Raw genomic sequence first — 25,429 nt, 5'->3', positions numbered from 1 at the left:
GAGGAGGAGGAGGAGGAGGAGGAGAGCCACCTCCCCCCCGCGGGGCGCGCGAGCATCCCTGGGGAGTCCCGGAACTCCACCCAGGACCTGTGCACGCGACCTCCCGGGGCTGGAGCTGCGCCCCGCGCCGCCCCGCGGGCAGTGGCCGTGGCCGTGCGGAGCCGAGCGCTGCGCGATGCCCGCGCTGTGGCTGGTGCCCTTGGGGCAGAAGCTGCTGCTGTGGGGCGCGCTGGGCGCCGCCTCGCTGGCGGGCGCCACCCTAGTGGTGAGGCTCCTGCAGATGCTGGCGAGCTACGCGCAGAAATGGCAGCAGATGAGGGCCGTCCCCACGTTACCCGGCGCCTACCCGCTGGTGGGACACTCGCTGTTGATGAAGCCCGATGGGAGAGGTAGGGGACGGGGCCCGGCCGGGCGCACCTGCTCCGGGGTGGGGGTGGGGGTGGGGGCTCCCTGCCTGCGCGAACCCGCCTAGCGGGGAGCCCCAGGGTGCAGCAGCTCCTCGGGCCTCAGCCGGCTCCGCACCTCCTCCCCGCCGGCCACCCTCTCGCCCCCCCCACCCCAGAGCACCTCTACTTGGGGTGCTAGCTTGTTGGGAGAAAGAATAGCGAGCTCCCCGTTTCACGCGAACTTTTTCTTTATGTATAGGCGAGAACCCAGTATTTCTTAAGTTCTGTGCTTCTGCTTTTTCCTCCTTTCCCCACTTGGCAGCTACTCCTGTCTCCAAACACTGCCTGTCTTGTCTCTTGGCTCTTAGAGCCTTGAGGGCAAACTTCTTTGGAACAGGACAAGTCCCTTTCAATACTTACGATCAGCCTCCACCCAGCCACCGCTTCTGCAAAATCAGGGACTAGAAACTAATTTGAGACTTCCCTCCCTCCCCACATCACAAGACTTGCCCACAACTTTCTTTCCTTCTTGGCCTTCTCATTTCAGTTCTCTTAACGAGGTTACATAATACCAGTAAACCATGAGGGCAGGCCCTCCTGGCAAATGTACACAGCATGTTTTAAAGACCTTCTTTATTAAACAGGGAATTGTTTTTTACTGATATATTTTTGAAGAGATTGATGTATGCTCTGTTGATGAGAGGGAAAGAATAAACCACTTTAAGTTAGAAAGCTCTCAAAAGTACCTGGTGTTTTCAGTTTCCTATCAGGGGTGGTGAATTAGATCTTAGCACTTTATTTTTCTCAGTGTGTAAGTTGGGATACCCAGAGCTGAAAAAAAAAAATTGCCCAAAATGATGTATTCTAAAATAAACCTAGGACCACAACCCAATTTTACCCCAAATGAACTATAGATAAGTTTTACAAGTTGAACATTAACTCCAAAGCTTGAAGGATTATTTCTTTTCCACCTCTGTCCCTCGCTGTTCCACCCCCAAAATGCTGTCATCTCAACTTCACCGAAATAGATAAGGCCTCATGGGGGTGTTTGTCAAAATATTGGAATTGTTTTCTGGCAGGAGAAATCCAAGTTAACTTTTCACCAGCTAAATAGCATGTGACTAATGTCATAACTGATCCAGTAATGCATTTAGATACATGAAAGCAATGGTTGTAAAAATTATCCTGGTTAATACTAAAAGCAGAGCTAACCTCTCCTTCTACCCTGAGGTTTAAGAAACAAGAAATAATGCACTTAAACAATCTCATCATGTTCTTTTGGGAAATTTTTTCTAAGAATTGAAATCTCTAGCGAATGAGACCTGTTTCAAAATAAACTGTGAGTTGATTGGAGTATTAAGTAATTCTTGGAGTTACTTTCTGAGTGTAGAAAGTGACAACATACCAGCTTTTACAAAGGGACTTTTAAATCCAGCAAGTCCTAGAATCTGGCATCAGGCAAAGTTCTGCTCAATTTCCAGCTTTGCAACCATGTTGTTTATATTTGAGAAGTTGCTTGAAACTCTCTAAAAGGAAGAGAGCAAGAGAAGAAAAAGGGGACAGGGAAGAATTTCAACAACAGCCAGAAAACACTGAACAACATGGCAATATCAGTAATTAATGTAAAGGGATGGAATTCTCCAATCAAAAAACCTAGTGTGGCTGAATGGGTAGAAAAACAAGACCCATATCTATGCTGCATATAAGACACTCACTTCAGATATAAGGACACACATGGATTGACAGGGAAGGGATAGAAGAAGATGTTTCATGCAAATAGATACCAAGGGAAAGCTGGGAAGCTATACTAATACCAGAACAAAAAGAGACTTTAAAACAAAGATTGTCATAAACGACCAAGAGGTTCCACGATGACAAAGGGGTCAATCCAACAAGAAGTTATAGCATTTGTAAATATATTTGCACCTAATAGATGAGCACCAAAATATATAAAGCAAATATTAAAACTCTCTAAGTTAGAGGGGTTTTCCCCCGTTTACTTGTAAAAGTAACTGTATGGCAGAGTTATTTTAAGGAGTAAATTTAATGCATGTTGATGCCCTAACTGGCTGCACTGAATCTCAGCCTCTTCCCCATCCTGAGAGGCTTCCTGTGGCCCCAGCATCCCCCAGTGATTTGCAGATCTCACCACATTGGTGTTACTGTCCTAAAATATGACTCTAGCCATGCTAGTTCTCACTGGAAACTTCCAATTACTCCTTAGAGTATATAAAAGAAAATCAAACTCTCCAATGCTCCAATCTCCTCTTCCAGAGGTATCACCCCATCTGATGCTTTGGTTGTACCTACAGGGAATTTCCAGACCTCTGTGCTTCTGCTTTGCTATTTCTGCTGCTTGGCTTACATTCTGTTTTACTCCTACTTCCCCTTTTCTGCCTATAAAAATACAAGTCATTTTTTTTTTTAATGATCAAATGCCTTCTCCTTCATGATATTGTTCAGTCTTCTCAGTGAGAATCAGTCACTCCCCAGAGTTAAGTTTCTATTTTAGGAACCATTTCATTTTCTCTGGTGTTACAAAAGTCACCATCTCCCATGGTTAGAAGCTCCTTGAGAGGAGGGGTTGGGTTCTTTGGAGGTGCATGTTTCTTGGATGTTTTCTTACTCATAATTAAATTTCCTACACAATTCAATCATTTTATCATTTAATAGGCACTATGTGGTTTACCTTGAAGATGTGAGAGGTCTGGGAAATATTAAGTGACTTGCCCAAAGTAAATAAATAAACAACTCCCTCCTAAAAAACCCGAAAGACACAACAAGAAACTCATTGAAAATTAAATATTTTCTCCCAGAATTTTTTCAGCAGGTCATTCTTTACAGCGAAGAATCCCGACACCTGCCACTCCTGAAACTCTGGCTTGGGCCCATACCAATAGTGGCCATTTATAGTGCTGAAAATGTGGAGGTGAGTGTGTGGTTAATAGGAACACTGCTCCACTGAATATTTGGTGGTGTGAAAGGCTCATTAGAAGAACTATAATAACAGTATTCCTATATTGAATTGAATTCAGTATATTGAGCATTTCATTAAGTATTTTTGGCTATGTAGGTGCCATTTAATGCTTTCCAGATATAGTCTAAATCCTGGGGAGGGTAGCAGGCTCTGGATGAAGCAGCCTCTGTGCATATTTGTTATCAGACCCAAGATACTTGTTCTCCTTTTTTGGAAAGTCTGCATAAGGATATAGTTTTATAGAACCATAAATGGATTATTCCATAAGTGAGCCCACATATTATCTAACAGGCACTGTTTCACAAGTCCAAAAATGTTAGACTAATAAAGTATGAGTGTTTCTCCCAAGGTGATCAGAGTCTCATATCCATTACAAGTTTATTTTTCCAAGTTCATTTTCCCAAAAAGGAATGCCCATCTGGTATTGATAGGGCAAATAGCATTAATGCATGCTGTTGAAACTAACTGCTCAAAAAGACTGCCTACCTTTAACTTATCATTATGACACCAGGGAGATTATCTTGTGGTTTGATGGTAAAAGGGATTTGGATCAGGGAGTAAAAATGGGATAAACAGAGCTTCTTTTCATGGAACAAAATTAAACACAATTTCCTAGGCCATAATGCTGGGGTATGTCTTTCTTAGTTATTGCAGTGAACATGTTGGATTTCTCTTGTACCACACTGTAGCATCCTTTTTCAGAGTAAAGAGTGAGGAGACAGGCATAGGATTTCACACTGCTGAGCTGACTTGGTGTGAGCAGGCTTGGTGTGTGTGTGTAGCGATCTGTCCAGAGTACATGGCTGCAGCTGGGAGCCTGGGGAGCATTTTGTGCTCAGACCTAAATGCTTAACCCTTCTACTTCACTTGGATTCCAGGTGATCTGACTGCATTCATGGCTTTCAAGGTGTTGCTTCCATGCTGGAGATATTCAGATGTGTGCTTCTAGTTCAGGTCTTTATCCTGAGCATCATTCCTGTTTCAGAGCATAGCAACTTGAATGTCTCCATGACAACATGCCCAAAAATGAACTTGTGATTTCTATCTCCCTAGACGTGGTCATACTTGGGTTCACCTACCTCCTCTCCCCTATCCCCTCACCCTCAATAAATGACTCCACTTGGTTCTTAGTTCATGGTAGGAACCAGGGCATCATCCTGGACGGTTCCTTTTTCTCAATTCCATGTAGTCCCAAGACCGAATGATAGTTACATGTTCAAAACTCTACTTGACTTTCTTTGACTCCTCTTTTTTTGAGGAATAAAAAACGAGTCCCAGAGAAGTAATAGCTATGAGATGTTAGTTTAAAAGTAGTGTTCTAGCCAGGTAGAATTAAACTTGTTGTTGAAATTGTTTTGATGTCTATCTATATATCTCTCATTTTTTTTTCTTTCCGAGGTAATTTTAACTAGTTCAAGGCAAATCGACAAATCCTATGTATACAAGTTCCTAGAACCATGGCTTGGCCTAGGACTTCTTACAAGGTATGTCAGTGTAAATTTGTAAAGCTGTCTCATAGAAAGAGTTACTTCCATTGGTAACATGTTATGTCAGGAATTGCCACGAAGTAGTTGTCCTGTCTTTAAGACTGTGGTGCCAGGAAGTAGGAAAGAGGCTGGAATGAAAGGTCTGGAGAACAATTGGTTCTGTCAGACAAGAGTCCAGGGTGTATGGTAATCTCCAACCATGGACTCAGTAATGATGATGAGCAGTGTTTCAAGAAGAATCAGGTCCTAGTGTATGAATGGAGTAAAGCCAAGGAGAGTTTGGGGCAGGTAGTTTGTGAAAATCCAGTGAAAAAGGCAGTCAGCCTCAGAGACATATATGGAGCATAAAACCTCAGTCCTGGAACTGGAGTCCAGAAACAGGACTCCGTCCTCAGAAAGAGGACCTGCCAAGAGAAAGGCAGGACCCTTACTGGGGTCTGTGGGTAATCTGAAGATAATAGAGCTCAAAGTATAAGCACAGACCATGAGGATCATCTGAGGACTAAGGTATTAATAGAGGGGAGAAAATATATTCTAATTTTTAGAAACTCAGAACTGAGAAATTTAGAACAATTCTCAAATTATTCAGTTTTTATGAGTGCCCCTTTAAATATTAGTAATATAGAATAATATCTAAACTATCCACATTCTTAGCACTATATGAATCTTTGCCATTCTGACCGAAGCATTTGAGGATCTGTAGATTAAGCCCTTTCACTAGAGATTTGTTGACTAAATTTATAATTTGTTTCTGATGTTGCTTCTCTTATTTGTAACCATGCATTGTGTTTCTAGTACTGGAAACAAATGGCGATCTAGGAGAAAAATGTTAACACCCACTTTCCATTTTACGATTCTGGAAGATTTCTTAGATGTCATGAATGAACACGCAAATATATTGGTTAATAAGCTTGAAAAACATGTTAACCAAGAAGCATTTAACTGCTTTTTTTACATCACTCTTTGTGCATTAGATATAATTTGTGGTAAGTCTTACTGATTTGTTTCTAAAGTTCTGGTGTAAAGATAGAATGGCCCAAACAGAAAATAGCATTCCAGTGGAAAGGCAAATAAGGAGATGGGAAAGGATATTGTATTTTTCAGGGTGGCCCTATTGCTCAGCCCCCTGAGAAGCAGCAGCCACTGTGAGGGTCTTGAGCAGAGCAGTCACAGATCCAACATGCCAGGAAGGGGAGAGGGAGGAAGAAGCAGGAAGCAGGAGGAGAAATTTACAGGAGAAGGAGCAAAAGAGGGAGGGAGCCATTTTCAACTCTATAAGAACAACAGAACTTAAGTCCTTTTTTTTTTTTCCTGAGTGTTTTCCACTGAAAAATAAACACAGGTTATGTGCTAGAATTGAGTGGTTGCTTCTTGTCTTTATTTTACAGAAACAGCTATGGGGAAGAATATTGGGGCTCAAAATAATGAGGATTCTGAGTATGTTCGTGCCATCTACAGGTAAGTGAAGTCCTTGTAATTATCTTTAAAATGATTGCTGCTTAGGGCTTTAAAAATTATTGCTAATAATTTGTATCTTTTTCATTGTTTTGAAATGAAACTTTATACTAAAATTGACCTCATCATTGAAGCATACATTTTACCAGTAGAGGAACAGTTTTGTAAATTATGACACACCCAGATTATGCCATAATTTAAAATGATTATTTTACAATATATTGAGAGATTACAATGCTAAGTGATAAAAATAAAACCCGGTTTGAAAGAATGGTAACTACTAGGTACAAAAAATTTTATATAGACAGGAAAAGCTAGAAGATACTATACCAAAATATCAGCTGTAGTTACTATTATTTTGTGTGTGGGCTTCTCTTTCTTACTGTGTTTTGCTTTTGTTCATTTTCCTTTCTCATATTTTCTACTCTGAGTATGTATTATTTTTTAATTGAAACAATTTTACTTTAAAGATGGCCTGTAGTCATTCAACTATTATGATTCAGGGCCAGGATTTTATTTGATATAGCCTATCTTTAGGTTCACTGCTCATTTTACTTTATTTTAATAAATAAATAAGTATTTATGGAGCATCTATAATCTGCCATTCATTGCAGTAGGTGCTGACCAGTTTTAAGGGGCACACAAACAGGAAGATTAGTAGGGAGACATGCATTGAAACAAATAAATATAAACATAAATTCCAATAATTGCTTAGAAAGAAAAGATCAAGTTGACATTAGAAAGGAAAACAGAGGCAGTGCCTGGGTGGGTCCATTGGTTAAGTGTCCATCTCTTGATTTTGGCTCAGTCATGACCTCAGTGTTATGAGGTCAGGCTCGTGAGGCTCTGTGCTCAGCAGGGAGTCTGCCTGGTATTCTCTCTCTCTCCCTCTTCCCCTCCACTTGAGATTTCTCTTTTTCTCTCTCTATCAAAAAATTAAAAAAGGAAAGAAGGAAGGAAATAAGAGAAGAAAAAAGAAGAGAAGAGGAAAGGAAAAGAAGAAAGGAAAAGAAAAGAAAAGAAAAAGAAAAAGAAAGAAAAGAAAAGAAAAGAAAAGAAAAGAAAAGAAAAGAAAAGAAAAGAAAAGAAAGAAAAACAGGGATATTTCCTATGGATGAGTGGTCAGAAAACATGTCTCTGAAGAGTTGATGTCTAAGTCAATCTCAAAGGAGGGAATCCTGTTGGGGTCTTGCTTCTTTATCCCTGGAAATGACAAGGGAGTTACTCAAGACAGCTGTGTGACAGATGGGTACTTAATGAGCACTTCTCTGTGGAAGAGGGTAACCAGAGGAGTGATAAATGAGTGGATATTAAAAAGAGGCATATTTCATCCCAACATGTGATCCAAGAGCCACAGCAGCCTCACAAGGTCAGGAATTCTTTCTGAAGAAACAGAAGCAGACATCAGATCTTGTAAGGATGTTTTATAATGAATTCTTCCTTCCACTAATGAAAACATTAAAATTTGTAAGCTTCATTGGATGTGTAAAAGCCCATGGATTCATTGTTGAGCATAAAGCATGGAGCTCTTAGCAGCCTCTAAGACAAATAGACCTCATTCCCATATATTACTCTGTTGAGAGTAGGTGCTAAAGAAATACACATTTTTCCATGGATCAGCCAATATATTTTTATCCTATTTATAGAATGAGTGATACGGTACATCGAAGAATGAAGATGCCCTGGCTCTGGCTTGACTTTTTGTTTCTTATGTTTAAAGAAGGCCGGGAACACAAAAGGAACCTAGAGATCCTACATAATTTTACCAATAATGTAAGTCCTCAGTTTACTTTTTTTATTGTGATAAAATATACATAATATAAAAATTTGCCATTATAGCCATTTTAAATGTCCAATTTAGTGGCATTACATTCACAATGCTGTGCAGCCATCACCATCGTCCATTTCCAGAAATTTTTAAATCCATGATTTTTAGGTTTTGTCAATATACCTAGTGCAGGACCATGGAGCCTGTGCCTCATAAAAATTGAATTGAATAATGGAAAAAAGGAGGCAACATTATTACATTTCAATCCTGTATTTGGTAAATATTAATTAAGCATTTGCTAAGTGCCAAACACTTTACCAAATGTTAGAAATATAATGAGTAAGACATATATGTTCTCTACCCTAGAAGAGGTTAGTTTAGTAAGGGAGGTTATCTATTTAAAAAAATATGTACTGGATATTTATGAACAAACTGAGTGCTATGTTAAAAGAATAAAGAGAAGAGGATTATAAGAGTCTTCTGGAAAATGTTTGGATTAGACAGTAGTTTTCTTTCTTTCTTTTTTTTTTAGACAGTAGTTTTCAAAGGCAAAGGGCCTTTATTTTAGTATTTCAATTTGGAAAAAATTAAAATTAATTGGATTTTGCTATTTTATTTCTAATTCAAAGATTACAAAGAGATAGTGATGTTGTTTTGGATATAGGATGTCAGTCTGTTGTAAAAAATGAATATAGAACAACCACCTGGCTATAGGAGAGTAGCCAACAGTTTGTATTCTATGGATGTTATTGAATTTTTCCTCAAATTTCATGCATTAATATCAATAATTAATGAATCCTAAATTAATGAATCCTAAACATTAATATCAATATCAATAATTAATGATAAAGAGTATAATTCATTTAATAAACACTGAAAATTGTATCCTGAATGCTATGCACCAGGGGTTCAATTGGAGAGCTTGCCCTCAAAGAACTTAGGATCTATTCATTCAAACCACTAACCGGCAGGTTTGATGAATTTCCTGAAAGGAGAAAAAAGTTGAAATGTATAGCCAAATTGCATTGATGGGCCTTAATGCTTTCATTCATTCAACAAATAAAGAGTGATTTTTAAATGCCACGCAGTGTTCTAGAGGTTGGAAATATATCAATGAACAAACACAAATTCTCTACCACATGGGTCATACATTTGAATTAGATGAGAAAGGCACAAAGTACCAAGTGTAACATCATGCCAGATGGCAGGGGAAATGGGAAAAAGTAGAGCAGGCATGGGAAGATAGTGCTAGGGACTATGGCATCACAGCCATCAGGGAGGGTCTTTCTGATAGTGTGACGAGGAGCAGAGACTTGAAAGAAAGGAGGGAGCCAGCCACGCAGAGGAAGGAGCAGTCTAGCCAGAAGGAACAGCAAGCAAACAGGTGAGCTGTCAACTTGCTATTTCTTTTCTCCAACATGTAACTAGAACAATGTGTAATTAGTCTACTATCTAAGGATTGCGTTCTTTCCAGCACCTATATTTTTGTCTCGTTGGCTCATTCTGATCTCTAGAGATGATTACGCTATACCCCATTGGAAAGACTGTGAAAATAGCACTTGAAAATTCTGAAGTTGTCTGATACTAAATTCATTTTTAAAAGTCTTATCAGTTAATGCCCTAAAATTCAAAAGGAAGCATGGTTATATTTTTCCAAGAGCCTAAGTTATTGCTGAGATAGCAAGGAAAGGATAGTCTCAGAAAAAATAAGTTAAAGAAGCTAGTATATTTTCATTGAAAAGTATATTGTTGGGTTATAATAAATTCCAAACAAAAGCATGTGATTGTTTAAATCATAGGTCATCGCTGAACGGGCCCGTGAACTGAAGAGAGAAGAAGAACATGGAAGTTCTGACAAGGACTGCTCCCCCTCCAAAAATAAACGCAGAGCTTTTCTTGACTTGCTTTTAAATGTGACTGATGATGAAGGGAACAAGCTACGTCATGAAGATGTTCGAGAAGAAGTTGACACCTTCATGTTTGAGGTATTTTATATCATTGTTATTTTTAGGTATCATTAAATAAATTTCAGTTATTTTTTTAGAATCTTTAACATATTTTTAGAAGTTTAATAAAAGTTTATTTATTTTAAAGATTTATTTATTTTAAAGATTTATTTATTTATTTAGGAGAGAGAAAGAGAGAAGAGAGAGAGGAGTAGGAGCAGAAGAAAGAAATCCAAAGCAGACTCCACACTGAGCTCAGAGCCCCATGTGGGGCTCGATCCCATGACCCTGAGATCTTGACCTGAGCCAAAACTAAGAGTCAGATGCTTAACGGACTGCACCACTTGGGCACCCCTAATGAAATTTTAAAGTAGCTTAACATAACTAAGGAAGAGTCATTAGATCACCAGTAAAAATTATAAAATTTAAGAACCTAAGTAAGTATCAGATCAACTTCCTTGTTCAGAAAATCTTTGATTCGTGGTGGTTACAGCATAGACACATTTGTTTTGTCTCAAGTAAAACTAATGTTTGTCAGACTTTTCCAAGCAGACGAACAGCCAGAGATTACTATCAGTTCTCTGTATTGCTTCCCACTTCCTTTTAATCTCTAAAAACCCAAGAGTTTGTTTCTTCACCAGCTCCTTTTAAAGCAGTTTGTTTTCCTCGTGCTTCTACCCACGAGGACATAGCTACTGCTGTGAGCTGCCCCTAACTAAAGCAGGAACAAGAGCCCTCCGCTAGAGAATTTAGCCAGTTTGTGATTCTAAAAAGATTTCTGGTCTTCAAATAATAATAGTCATAATAAAAGATGCAGTTTTTAGCAAGATAATTCTAACTAACTATATTAAATATTACAAGGAGCGAGTCTCTGAATATGTGGATTGCCAAATAAAGAAATGGGTTTTTTTTTAAGCACCACGTGGTAATATTTTGGAAGTGGAGGAAAGCAAAAGGTATCAGTAGTTTTCGATGGCTCAGCATGTGCTCAGTGGTGTGTTAATTGCTCTGCACAACTGCCTGGATGTGATGCCAGTGCTCATCCTTCTGTTCTTCCTGAGGGAGGACCGTCTGCGCGCAGTAGCAGAAAGCAGGCCGTGTTAAGCATCTATAGACGAGCTCTTCTTCTGGTTCATACTGGCTATACCAGGTGGCTTCAATCATTTCCGATCTCTGACCCAGCTTTCCTATGTGTAAAATAGAGAGATGGGCTAGATCAGAGATTTCAAACTTCTTTTTTAAGCAGAGCACTTTATTGAAAAGAAATTATATGAGAAAAGTGGAGAGGGAATAAGCATGTGGGCTCGGAGGCCAGATTCTCAGCCATGGCTTTTCCTAGATGTGTGACCTCGGGCACCTCATGCAGCCTTTCTGGGCTCCAGCATCCTCATTGTCAAAGCATGGGCCTCACAGATTAGATTAATGATTTTTTAAAGTGCACCAAGAATTGTGCCTGGCCTATGGGAAGCATATAGCAGATATATTAGCTCTTTTTTAAAAAGATTTTATTTATTTATTCATGATAGACATAAAGAGAGAGAGAAAGGCAGAGACATAGGCAGAGGGAGAAGCAGGCTCCATGCAGGGAGCCTGACGCGGTACTCGATCCTGGGACTCCAGGATCATGCCCTGGGCCAAAGGCAGGCGCTGAACCACTGAGCCACCCAGGGATCCCCGATATATTAGCTCTTATGTTGAAGTGGAGAGACCTTCTCACATCTCCACCCTGTATGCACACACATGTGCACGCACACATACACAGACGTGTCCATACACACATATACACATGCACTGTCATGCATGTACCTTTACCTACACATACATACATACGTGTATATGGTGCACACACATCCATCTGCCCCCAGTGACCTCTCACATTCATGTGAACAGCCAGACCAATGATCTCTTTCTTCCAGTTCTTTTTTTTTTTTTTTAAGATTTTCTTTATTTATTCATGATAGTCACAGAGAGAGAGAGAGAGAGGCAGAGACAGGCAGAGGGAGAAACAGGCTCCATGCACCGGGAGCCCGACGTGGGATTCGATCCCGGGTCTCCAGGATCGCGCCCCGGTCCAAAGGCAGGCGCCAAACCACTGCGCCACCCAGGGATCCCTCTTTCTTCCAGTTCTAACAGTCTTTGAAATTCTAAGTTTTTTCCTTCTTTGCATCAAATAGAAGGCATAGCACAGACTGTAATATTGTGACCTCCTTCCTAAGGTGGCTGCAGGCTTTTAGTGCCGTGCCTTTCACTGCCTGGGTGCCAGCCATTAGATACGTAGGTTTTTGCCCCCACCTAGCCCAGCGGTGTGCTCCTTGTAAATTCTGTGCTTTGTTTTGCTTCATCCTGCTTTCTCCTAGTAGCAGACAAAATAAAATAAAAAATTCAGTCTCAGTATTTGCTCTCTAAAATGTAAATAGCATTATCAAGATTTCATGAATGTTTTGTGAAGAACAATTGTGTTAGTTTCTGCAAAGTGTTTAGTGTTTTGCCTAGAACTCAAGCAAATATTAAATGAAGCTATGTGTTAACTTCTTGATGTGGCAAATGCTTAGAACTGTGTATATGCTCCCTGCTGTCCAGCATGGACAGGTAAAGCCTACCTTGCAAATGGTGAAAGTAGAGAAGTAGAGATCTGGCAAGCTGGCTCACAAAAGTCAGATATTTCCCCTTTTATTTTTTTAAAAGGAATTTATTTATTTGACAGTGTGTGTGTGCACACAAGTGGGGAGGGGGCAGAGGGAGAAGCAGACTCCCTGCTGAGCAAGGGACGTGATCCATGACTCGATCCCAGGACTCTGGCATCATGACCTGGGCCAAGGGCAGGTGCTTAACTCACTGAGCCACCCAGGTGCCCTTGAACTTTTCCCTTTTTAAAACTACCTAGTGAAAAATAAATAAATAAATAAATAAATAAATAAATAAATAAATAAAATAAAATAAAACTACCTAGTGCACCCCAATTCCTTGGAATGTCACCTTATCAGCACAGCTGAGCTGCTTCACGCCATGTAGACAGTTCCATGTAGAGGTGAAATGTCTCTCTGAGCGTGAACCTCCACCTTGAAGGGACTGTTTATATGTTTGCTTCTCACCAAGGTGAGATGCTGTATGGAATTAATTTGTTATGTTCTGGAGTCACATCGTAGCTGTCAAAGTCAGAGACAACTCAAAACAGAGTCATCATTCCTGGTCTTTTCCATTCAACTCTGCTTTTTAAGCCATGTTTCTTCTCACATTTGTAGGGCCATGATACGACAGCAGCAGCGATAAACTGGTCCTTATATCTCTTGGGTTCTTACCCAGAAGTCCAGAAACAAGTGGACAGTGAACTGGAGGACGTGTTTGGTATGTTTGTCCTCATCGTTACCCGCTCTGTGGGTCCCGAGTCCACTGAAACAAATGCCATTCATGCTCATTAAGGAGGGCAGTAGGACCTGTTACAGAGACACTGCAATTAGAAAGAAAGCTGCCATGTGGGATCACTTCCAGTACCGTCTCTTTTGCAAGGTCTCTTCTGCTCACTTCTAGGCATTTGCTAACTGCCTGGCATGTGACTGCAATGGGCTAGTTGCTGGGGATGCACAGGTAAATGCTACTGTCTCTAAGGACCTCACTGCTTAGTAGATGAACCAGCCATTGTGCGTAAAGCACGGAGTCCTGGCTATGCACTTGAGTGATATGAAGAAGGTACTCTTTGGGAGCAGCAAGGAACAGGTGATAATAGAGGGGGTCTGGGAAAGCTGTTCCATATTGGGTTGCATCTGACCAGGACATAAATTTCTATTATATGATCCATTATACAAGCAGAAATCTGCTTCTATAGCTAGGCATGCAAGGTATGTGGGAGTATAGGTAAGGAGTCCTAGGCTGAATCCAACAGGGATGTCGTCAGAGGCCCAGTCTTGTTCTCTTTTCTCTCTCTTCTTCACCATTGTAGCTTTTGTCTTCTTGATTGTTGTTCCAGGTCTTATGTTTATCTTTAAGACAAAAGAAAGGGGAAGGGGGAATGAAGAATATATTAGATTCTTGGAGGTGCTATAACAAATTCTACCAACTGGGTGGTTTAAAACAACAGAAATGTATTCTTTCACAGTTCTGAACACCAGAAGTCCAAAATCAGTAATACTGAGCCTAAATTGATGCGCTGGCAGGTTGTTCTCCTTCTGGAAGCCCTAGTGGAGAATCTTTTCTTCCCCCTTCTGGTCCCTGCCAGCATTCCTTGGTTTATGGTCCATCACTCAAATTTTTGCCTCTATTTTTCACACCTCCTTCTCTTCCCTCTCTCTCTCTCTGTCTCTTTCTGTCTCTTTGTGTGTGTGTGTGTGTGTGTGTGTGTGCGCGCGCGCGTGTGTGTGAGGGAGAGAGAGAGAGAGATCTCTTCCTCTCTCTTATAAAGACATTTGTGATGGCATTCAGAGCCCACCTGTATAATCCAAAATAGTTCCCCCATTTGTCAATCATTAATGAGGCAAATCTGCAAAGATAACTTTCCCCCAAATGAGGTAACCTTTACAGGTCCCAGGGATTAGTACTTGACATATATAGGGGCCATTTCCAGCCAACCACAAAGGGGCCACACATTGTGCCATCAATTTCACCCTTTGTTTACTCACATATCACATGACTCCCACAGCTGGAAAGAGAAAATGAAAGATTGGGTCAGCCAACCAACAAATGGTGTCTGATGCAGTTGTATAGAGAAAAGAAGTAGGAAAGGAAAAATAAAGGTAAAAGGAGGAGATGTCACACATTCTAGAAAGAGGAGAACAGATGGACAATGGCACAGAAGTGGAAACATTTGGAGGACAGTAGTGAACAGTGAGGGGCAGCTAGAACTTGGAACATAGAGTAGAAGATATTGAGAGATGAGGCTGGACAAGTAGTTTAATGTTCAGATTGTCTGAGGACTGGAATTTCATATCAAGAGGGAAGACTTTATTTAGTGGAATGGAGACAATCTAAACTTCTTGGCTCTGTTTCTATAGTCGGGTTTTTTTTTTTCTGTATTGATTTTAATTTCTCTCCTATTGCCTATGGTGAGTTAATTTGGTCTTTGAAAAGCTCACACATTCTTTTGGAGTAAGTTCATTTTTTTGTATCCTCTGCAATGTCTAGCTTATTGCTGGTCTCACAAATACTTTTTGACCTCACATAATTAAAACACTATTATTTTAGATACTTTATTCTGCTGCTTGTCATGCTTTCTACTAATGGTGTCTCGCTTTTTCTTCTACCCCCAATACTAGCTTTAAAATTTCATGAGCAACTAATCTATGGGTGTGCAAGTATTAATTTGTCTTGTTACACATAAAGTTAGCCACTTCTTTGTGTGTGTTTAGTTTTATTTTAACAAAGCAACTGGCACACCATTAGTGTTTAAAATCAAGTATCATCTTTTTCCCCCAGTGAAGAAAAAAAAAAGAAAATTTAAAAATAAACAGAAACAAAATTATAATAGAGAATGTCAACTCCAGATAAGGTCTTACAGGCTCATCGAGTCTCCCATTGAGTGGTAGTGCTCATGTCATGAGGAAAGAATTTTCTTTCTTTTTTTTAAGATTTTATTTATTTATTAGAAAGAGAGAGAGAGCAGGGGCAGAGGCAGAGGGAGAGGGAGAAGCAGACTCCCCGCAGGGCAGACAGTCCAATGCATGGCTCAATTCCAGGACCCTGAGATCATGACCTGAGCTGAAGGCAGATGCTTAATTGACTGAGCCATCTAGGTGCCCTGATAATTTTATTTCTAAAGTGTCATCTTAAACTGCAAAGATACCCATTAAACATCACAATTAGATATGCCAAAGGAGAAGCCATGTTGTCAAGACGCCCACTTTACCTATCCAAACATCTCAAACCCACCCGTCCCTGATCTTCTAGGCACCCATTTTAAAAAAAATAATAAAAGCAAGAGAAAGTAGACAGATACATGCTGGTAAATGGTAAGTGTCCACATTCACACAAAGACACAGTATACCTCTGAGCCCAATACTGAGGAAAAGGAAAAGAACTAAAATTCTCTGTACCACTGCTCCAGGGCCAAGCATCCTCCAGCTTCCAGCAGAGCTAAGGGAGCAGAAGGGTTTTGTTTTTGTTTGTTTTGTTTTTGTTTTTGTTTCTGCTCCCACAGAGCATAGTAATGTTGTTTATATGAAGTTTTGGTTGAGATGGAGAGGGATTTGGAACGGAAAAGGGTAGAGTTTCTCTTCCCAGTGTATTGTGCTCAATGTATCATCCCCCAAAATAAGTTGAAAACCATGACATAAAGGAGAGAAGAGAGATGTCAAGAACAGCATGACTGACCACAAGTGGATTGGAGAAAATGAAAACAGGAAGACTGGAATCTCCACATTCCTGTCCTCCCTCCTCCTCCATCCCCTTCTTCATCATCCATGTCAGGAACTTAGTAGTACTGTCACGGATCTGACCAAATACCATCTTGCATGTCGTCTCCTAACTCATCTGTTTTTCCACAATTTGCCCAAGAATGGGGTTCATGCAGGTAGGACTATCCTGGGAGGGTAGGGCAAGTGGAATGTTCTCTGCACAGCTGTGTACCATGTGTAATTCAGGGAGGTGAGCCAGTTCAGACCACCCACAGTGCAGAGGGGGCTAAGAATAGAAAACTTGAGCACCTGGGATGGCTGAGGAATATCCAGCTCCCAGGCTCTGTCCCTCACCCCCATTAAACAAACATGGAGCCCCAGCTCCTTCTATTACGTAGATGGAAAGAAAATCGAAGTGTAATAGGAAATTAACTGAGCACAAATTTTATTTCAGCCATGAACTTTATTTTTGAAGGAAGAGGGTTTTTTGTTTGTTTGTTTGTTTGTTTTTTAAATCAAAATGAACCTCTATTCTATAACCTGGTTTAATATCTTCAAACACTGTCACTTCGACTCTGGTCAGATGATGCAGTGCCTCTTCATCTTCCTCTCCGAATAAGGCAGATTTGTGGGTGGTTGACAGATGCTGTTACCCCAGAATTTGGGATTTGGGTGATCAATTCCAACCTCTTTGAAAACATGGTCAGGGCATTTGTTATATTTCTGTTATCCTTTCAAAATTCTTCACTGGCTTTTCTCAAGTCTCTTTTTGTACTTCATCAAGATGTTCAGTTGCTCCTTGCTATATACTCTTTTTCTTCCTGTGGCAAGTCCAGAGAGGTTGATGTCTTCTCTGGTCTGGAGGCAGGAGGTGATCTTAATGTCTTTGTTTAACACAGGAATGAAGGCATTTAGGGGCCATGCTGCTGTGGGGAAAGTCCAAGGATCCGACCCAGGAGAAGATGCACACCTGGAAGCTCTGAGAACTCGAAATTAACCATTTTAAAGGATACGATTTAGTTTGTTCACAGTGTTGCACAACTGTTAACTCTAATTCCGTGACATTTTCAGCACCCGGGAAGGAAACCCCATATGGTTAATCAGCCACACCCCATTCCTTCTTCCTCCAGCCCCAGACAACCACTGATTTACTCTGTCTTTATGGATTTACCTGTTCTGAGCACTTCCTATAAATGGAATCATAATCGTGATTATTATAAAAATCACAATACGTGATTTGTTTTGTGTCTGGTTTCTCTCACTTAGCACATTGTCTCATTTCATTTTGATTATGTGTAATATTAGAAATCCTATTTTGGCTCTAAGTATTTAACATTCAGTGCTTTGATTAATTCCTCTTTGGTTCCTCCATCCCCCAAGCCCAGACAGTTCTTTCATTGTCATCTCATGTATTTTCTTTAATCAGGGAAGTCTGATCGTCCTGCTACCTTAGAAGACCTGAAGAAACTCAAATACCTGGAGTGTGTCATTAAGGAGAGCCTTCGCCTTTTTCCTTCAGTTCCCTTATTTGCCCGTAATCTTAATGAAGATTGTGTAGTTGGTAAGAACTCTGTAATCAAGAGAGTGGGGAGAATGGATTTTTTAATGCCCATCTCACTTGGTTCTTATGGCATTTTGCCTACCTCTTGACAGCGGGTTACAAGGTTGTGAAAGGCTCCCAAGCAATCATCGTTCCCTACGCACTTCATAGAGATCCAAGATATTTCCCAAATCCTGAGGAGTTCCAGCCAGAGCGGTTCTTTCCCGAAAATTTGCAAGGACGCCACCCATATGCATACATTCCCTTTTCTGCTGGACCCAGAAACTGTATAGGTTTGTATCCATCAGAATTGGTTTGACCTGTCCGGCCTACTTGGTAATGAGTTTCTCACAATAACTTCTTTGAGATGTAGTGTCTCATAGACAACAGTCTTTAAAAAATTGATTTTCTTTTTCTTCTATATCACTAGATGTTATTGTTTCAAAAAAGACTGTCATAAAATAATTTGCTAGGGGTGCCATAACAAGAGACCCCCAACTGGGTGGCTTACACAGCAGATATTCATTTTCTCATATTCTGGAATCTGAAGTCTAAAATCAAGGTGTCCAGAGGGTTGGTTTCTTCTGAGACCTTCCTAAAGCCTGGCTTGTAGATGGTCATCTCCTCCCTATATCTCCACAGGGTCTTGCCTGTGTGTGATATCCGGATTTCTTCTTTTTATATAAACACCAGTCAGATTGGATTAGGGTCTGTCCATGTGACCTCATTTTAAGTTAAGTAACCTCTGTAAAAATCCTATCTGCAAATACAGTCACATTCCAAAGTACGAGGGTTAGGGCTTCAACATATGAATTTGAAGGGGACACAGTTTGGCCCATAACATACAGCACCATTAGTTACATGGTAGAGCTTTAAAATATTGATTCTGGATCAAAGTAGGATATGGCTTATATGGTAGAAAACTTATTTGTAACAATTAGTTTATTAAACCTAATGTCTATGTTCACTGCTTTTAAGAATTGCATCTTGCAAAATGAAAACAATGCTTACCATATGGCCAGCTGAAGTACTTAAAATGAATGCACATCACCATGCATTAGGATCTCCAGCATTTTATCATGCATGTAAATGTACGTGTTAGTAAAATGAGGTTGGATCTATAAGGATGAATCTGAAGCATATTTGGTGACTCTATGGTAAATTAATAATAAGAAAGCCATCTGGAACAGTGATTCTCATGCTTCAGTGACCCCAGAATTTATTTGCTATATTGCTCAAATACGATCATCTATCCCACCCCAGCTATACGGATGCACTAGGTAGGAGATGAGAAGGGCACTGAAGAATCTTCATTTTTAACAAACATCCCAAATGATTCTGATTGTTCCTACTGTGGAAATATAAAGTTACTTGGTTCATTTAGTAGGACCTATAATTTTCAGATTTGAGATATATGTATAATTAAATTAATGCTATTTACATTAATTTGAAGGTCAAAGGTTTGCCATAATGGAAGAAAAGACTGTTCTTTCCTGTATCCTGAGGCATTTTTGGGTAGAATCCAACCAGAAAAGAGAAGAACTTGGTCTGGCAGGAGAGTTGATTCTTCGTCCAACTAATGGCATCTGGATCAAGTTGAAGAGGAGAAATGCAGATGAATCTTAACCATATAATTGGGCTGTGCCTTTGTCATGTAAAAGGTCTTTCTTGAAGGAAACTAGATTTACAATCTCTAGATCTGAGTTCAATACTCCTAATCCCTAGACCTATTTCTTTCCTGTCCCTGCTAACCTTGTGGTCAAGTCCTCCAAAGAGTTTTATATTTTCATTGCCACCATGGATCTTACCCTTGGGCTTGATCCCAAAAGTAGAGCCAACTGAAGATGGCACCTAAATAAACGTAAGACAAGTTTTTCAATAGAGAGATCCACAGACCAAGTCAATTTCAATTGTGAGACCCAAAGGATATAATTTAAGTGAAGTTCCAGAATTTTTTAAAGGTATTCCTATTGACTGGGGAATATATATGCATACATATATATATGCATATATACATATGCATTTAATTTGAAAAGGGTAAGTACTTAGACATGAGAAGCTTAAGTTTTTAGATTATATTTGGCATCAATTATGAGAATAATTATTACGGTACTTTTTGCATTTTATCACGTAGAATAGATAATTTGTAAGTTCTGTTCATAGGTTCTGTTCCTATTTCCCTTTGGCTAGGTGGTTATAGCTATGATTCCATTATGCATAGTATCACAACTATCCATGTATACCATATACAGTTGGGAAAGATTCCTCTTGGTAATATCCAATCCCCTGCAGTGCCTCAGGGTTGAGTAATGGCTTTTGGAGCTGGAAGGACCTCATTGTTTATCTAATTGTACTCCTTTTTATTAGAAAAGGGAATGAAAAAAAAAAGAAGGGAATGAGATAGATGAGAAGTTAAGTTTCTGCCCAGAGTCATACTACTAGTGGGTGACAGGGCTGGAATTAGAGGTCTGTACTCTACATCTTTCCATTCTCAGTGTGATAGACTTCACTGTGTGTGCTTTTACTTTATGGAACTCAGGTCTGTAACTAGATGTATCATTAGAACACAGATTTTCTGCCTCTGATTTTGGATATTTCTTTTAGAATTCTTCCATTATTAAAGGAAAAGAAAAGCCGTTCATCTATATTTGTGACCAGTAATATCTTACTTGTTTGGTGTTAGACTTTGAGTAAATTCAATCCTCTGGAACATACCTATCAAGCTGATAGCTGACTCACATTCTCTGAATTTTAATTCCATAGGCAGTATCTCTACTCCCTCACTCAGTGACTTTAAAAAACAACTTTTAATAAACTTTAATAAGATTGTTTCTTCAAATTTCCCAAGGCAATAGCAGATAGAAGGAACAAATTAAGAGGGTGAAATTTCTATTTTTCCATGAGTATCAGAGGAAGAGATTACAAAACCAAAGCCATTTATAAGCACTTCAAGCTGTCATTTAGGGTAGGGGCAGCATCTCTACCCACTTTACTACCCCAAGAAACCCCAGTGCAGACAACGCAGTTGCTAAGTTGATGAGAAAAAGTCAAGGAAGTATATGATACAGTTGAAAAAGATTCCCACTGTATGCTTACCTTTATTATCTAGAAAGTAGATATAAGTAGAATATCGTATTCCCAGATGACTATGGATAAAGTATTATTCATGGAAATTAGTATTATTTCTCAATGTTATGCATTTAGATATAAAACTTGTTTTTTTCTTACTTTCCTAGTCCTTCCTCCTCCTTCTACTCCTCCTCCTCCTTCTCCTCCTTTTCCTTCTTCTCCTTTTTAGTGACCCTACATTGTCTGTGAAATTAAATTTAAAGTAAAATATTGTTTAATGTTACCTTTTGGTCTAACAACTTCATGTAGCCCCACAATAATTGTTATTCGTATTTTAATTGGAAATCCTCTTAACCATGTTAGAGGTAGAATTGAGAAATTATGTTATGGTCTGTGGTACTGATATGCAGATGCTGACTTTTTTTTTTTTTTTAATAAGAGGATGATCAAGTATCTGTGACCCTGTCTTACTACTGCTTGAAAGAGGTATCTCAAGAAACATAAATTACATTTTAATCATGAGTGTTACATTATATTCTAAGAATTGATGTCACTTTGAAATATAGGTAGCTCTGAAGGCAAATTAGTGGGTGACTGATTCATAATGAGTAATAAAAGAAATAGCACATTTGAGCTGATGTCAACAGTGCTCCTCAGACTTTCTAAAAAAATGTTCCTTTTACCCTTGTCATAGACTGATTTTGAGTTTTCTTGACTCTGAAGAATTAACCAGAGGAGAAGTATAAATTCCAGAACATTTTGCTCAGCTGATAGCAGAAAGTGAAATCTCCTGCAGAGGGAGGCCAGGGAATCAGCAAAACCATCAGTATAATTGTGTCCCGGGCATTTACAGTTTAGAAACTTTCTCCAGGTGATGAACCAGTGAACTGACCGATGCTCTGTTCATTGTCACAGACAACTAAAGACTATCAATTTCTGGACCAGTGACCTGTCTCACAATGAAAGAGATGCTGCCCACAAAAAAATAAAAATAAAAAGTCAATTTTTACTCTGGAATGTATCTGGACGATCACAATGTTTTCTTTCCAGTATCTAATGAGATGCTGGTAGGTACATGACAAATTTTTTAGTTTGCCTGGAAGCCCTACCACCACCACCACCACCTATTTTTTAGGAACAGCAATCTCTCTATCTTTGGAACTACCCCATGATAAATACCTCCCCCCTTTTCCTTCTGTTTCTCGCCTTTTTGCTTCCCCGACATATGTACACTATAAATAGGCAGTTCTGGTTGAGCAATCTTGCTCTCTTGGCTTAAGTTGATTGACCCAAGCAGGGTCCACTCAGAGTTCTCCCCTTGGGAATTGGTGGAGATTTCAAGTTGTGAGACTGGGGATCAATTGGCAGTTGAGCCTCTGAACAGCTCCTAGGAGACAAGAAGAAGGTGATAAGTAAAGAAGATGTGGAGAAAAGAAACAGAACCCTGGAGGGTCCGAGTCTCATGTTCCACGGGATGCTGAAGGCCACCTGCATGCCTGCCCTGTGCACTCTTCACTTGTTACACCTCTGCCCTGGAGCCTGAGGACCAGGCTATCGTCATTTTTCTTAGGTTGATTGCCTTTCATTTCTAACCCAAAGCAACTTAGTGTTTGTCGTTTCAACTGAAGGATAAAGAAAGGTGCTGTATTTTTTGGACATGATCTTAGGTCTTCATCGTATTTCCTTTGTGCTGTTCAGTACTTTTCTACACTGGATAACATCAGCTGGTAACATATGTCTGCTAGTCATTTAAATGCAATAGAATTTTTAAAAAAGACTTATTTATTCATGAGAGACAGAGAGAGAGAGAGAGAGGCAGAGACACAGGCAGAGAGAGAAGCAGGCTCTGCAAGGGAGCCTGATGTGGAACTCGATCCCAGGACTCTAGGATCATGCCCTGGGCCGAAGGCAGGCGCTCAACTGCTGAGCCACCTGGGTATCCCTAAATGCAATAGAATTTTGAAAAATTAAGATTCAATTGACATTATTTTAGTTTCAGGCATATAACATAATGATTTGATGTTTGTATGTATGAGAAATAATAAATTTCCAGATAGTAGGAAAATTAAAAGTCCAGTGCTTTATTTTTGAAGCCAGCTAGGATTAGCCTAACATGAGTCTAGTTCCTTAGCTCCATCCTGATGTGTTCCCTCGACTAGTTCATCATTTTTTCTTGATTTAATTAAACCAGATTCACCCCAGTTTTCCTTCTAGCTAGCTGCATTCCAAATTCCAGGGCCAAACCTCTCATCTATAATTACTACTAATAGATTGTGTATTCCCTCATCTGCTTCTTGAAATTGGTCTAGAAATTCTTTGGTCTAGAAATTCACCAAATGGAGTATTTCTTTGGGCCTTTTGCACTGAATTCAATTTCTAAATTTACTCCCAGCCTGTAGATGTTCCAACTCCTGCTCTCTTGATCCTAAGAGATACTTTTTGGCACCTTCTTTTTCCTTCCCATCACTTCCTGCCTCCTCCCATCCAGCATTTTCTTTGTGTTGCAGTTTACATGAATTCTTTCCTGTCTTTCCTGGCATTAGCCAATGTAGGTCTCATGGAAACAATGGCTATACTCAAACTCCTATTTCATATAAAAAACCTATAATAGCCCTTTTCTCAAAAGAAAAATCGTTACTGTATTTAGGCATGGTTTTCTTATTTCTAGAATGTTTTAAATTTATTTTTGAATGTTATCCATAGTTTAAAAATATGTGTTTTAGCTGAATGGTGAAGGATGTGTCAGCACAGGACTGATCCCTGGGCACTCCCAGGATGGAGGCCTAACTCTCTTTTACCATATTGCACTCTTGACTTCCTCCTTTCTTGCTCAAGTCAATTGTCAGCTTGAAGTTTTATGCTTATGGAAATAGAGTAAATTAAGACTTTTAATACACTCAGGCACAATTAATTTTTTTTTCATATGGCCACAACTTCCTAGGCATGTGATTGTGCTGCAGGCTTTTTGGCCTCCTGTGCCTTCACAATTAATTGTTACTCCATCAGTGATGCTTGATGTGTCCAATGTTGATTTGTTACCACCAGAAACAATATTGTTTATGAAAACCAAGATTTGAAGTGTCTCCTATTGAACAGTTGGAGGGAACCTCAAGAGGACATCTGCTCCCACAGAGGCTATTCATGGCATTAAGACCAGTCTGGCTATCAGTCCAGTAACTGCTGTCAGTGTTACCTATGCTCCTCTTCACTTACGAGAGTGACAGTGACTTTCATACATGACTTAGATGGTCCACAGTTGTGGATAAAAGGACCATCCTGTCCTCGATCTCTTCCTTCCTTCTTTCTTTCTTTCTTTCTTTCTTTCTTTCTTTCTTTCTTTCTTTCTTTCTTTCCCTCCTATCTTTCCATCCTTCCTTCTTTTATCAAAATTTAATATTTTATTTATTTACTTATTTATTCATTTCACACTTTCCTTCAATAAATGCCAAATACTACTCTGGGGATAGAGACCCAAGCCTAACAGCAAGGTGTGAGGGCTAGTGTGCAGCAGAAAGACAATATAAAAATGAGTAAATAGAGGACCCAGTATCAGATAGTGCTAGGTGCTATGAAAGAAGTGAAGCATAGTAAAGGGACAGGAGGAATGAAAGATGCCTTTTTAGATCAGTTGCTTAATGATGGCATCTTGTGTTTCCTACTGCCCTCTTTCCTCTTTTTAATCCTTGACAAATAGAAGTCTATGCTACTCCAACCTTCCAGCTGTTATGTTATCACAAGGACAGTCACAGCTGTTCTGCTAAAATATTTATTTTGTAATTTATCCTGTTAATGTATATTTTACTTACATATGTGCTGATGATAGTGGTGTTATGTATATAAGATACTCCAGTTCTCACTGAGATGCACTGGGAAGAGAAAAGACCCTAAAATATGACCCTTCTCAGGGACATTTAATGCCATAGAGATCCAGAGAGCAGAAATCTTTCAAGAGTCAAATGTGCACCATCAAAGACCTTTCTCAGTGAATTGAGATTCTTTTCTTAATGAGCAGCACAGTGTAGCTTTATCTCCTTTCTCGTTGCCCCATCTCCTGGCCACACAGCTTTAGAGATTCAGGGCTTTTACCATTTTTTTAAAAAGATTTATTTATTTATTCATGAGAGACACAGACTGAGAGAGAGTAGAGACATAGAGACACAGGCAGAGGGAGAAGCAGGCTCCTCGCAGGGAGCCTAATGTGGGACTTGATCCCACATCCTGAGATCAGACCTGAACCAAAGGCAGGCGCCCAACCGCTGAGCCACCCAGGTGCCCCCCATTTTTTAAGTCCACAGGTTCTCTGAAAGATCCCATGGCAGATCACTACCATGCCACCAGCCCACCCTGGCACCCAAAGCCCTTATACTCCACTAGAAGTGTCCGCCTTCCTCCCTTCCTCTAGAAGTGTCCAGCTCCCAACCCCCTCTCTCCAGGCTACTGTCACTTCAGATAATAACCTTCTGTATTAGTACTCTTTT

At 39.8% G+C, this 25,429-nt stretch overlaps 1 protein-coding gene across 1 annotated transcript; it reads left to right on the top strand.

Moving 5' to 3' along the window:
• On the top strand, positions 1-21,968 carry CYP4V2 (cytochrome P450 family 4 subfamily V member 2). Its single transcript, XM_026018253.2, has 11 exons — positions 1-389; positions 3,203-3,315; positions 4,762-4,847; positions 5,646-5,836; positions 6,239-6,308; positions 7,952-8,078; positions 9,873-10,058; positions 13,262-13,364; positions 17,769-17,903; positions 17,996-18,175; positions 19,336-21,968. Exons 1-11 carry the CDS (start codon positions 176-178, stop codon positions 19,506-19,508), a joined length of 1,578 nt encoding a protein of 525 aa, XP_025874038.2. The 5' UTR covers positions 1-175; the 3' UTR covers positions 19,509-21,968.
• Positions 21,969-25,429: the final 3,461 nt, after the last annotated feature.

The sequence above is a fragment of the Vulpes vulpes genome, chromosome 7 (assembly GCF_048418805.1).
Source record: "Vulpes vulpes isolate BD-2025 chromosome 7, VulVul3, whole genome shotgun sequence".
Lineage (NCBI taxonomy): Eukaryota > Metazoa > Chordata > Mammalia > Carnivora > Canidae > Vulpes > Vulpes vulpes.
This window is presented reverse-complemented; position numbering and strand designations above follow the sequence as displayed.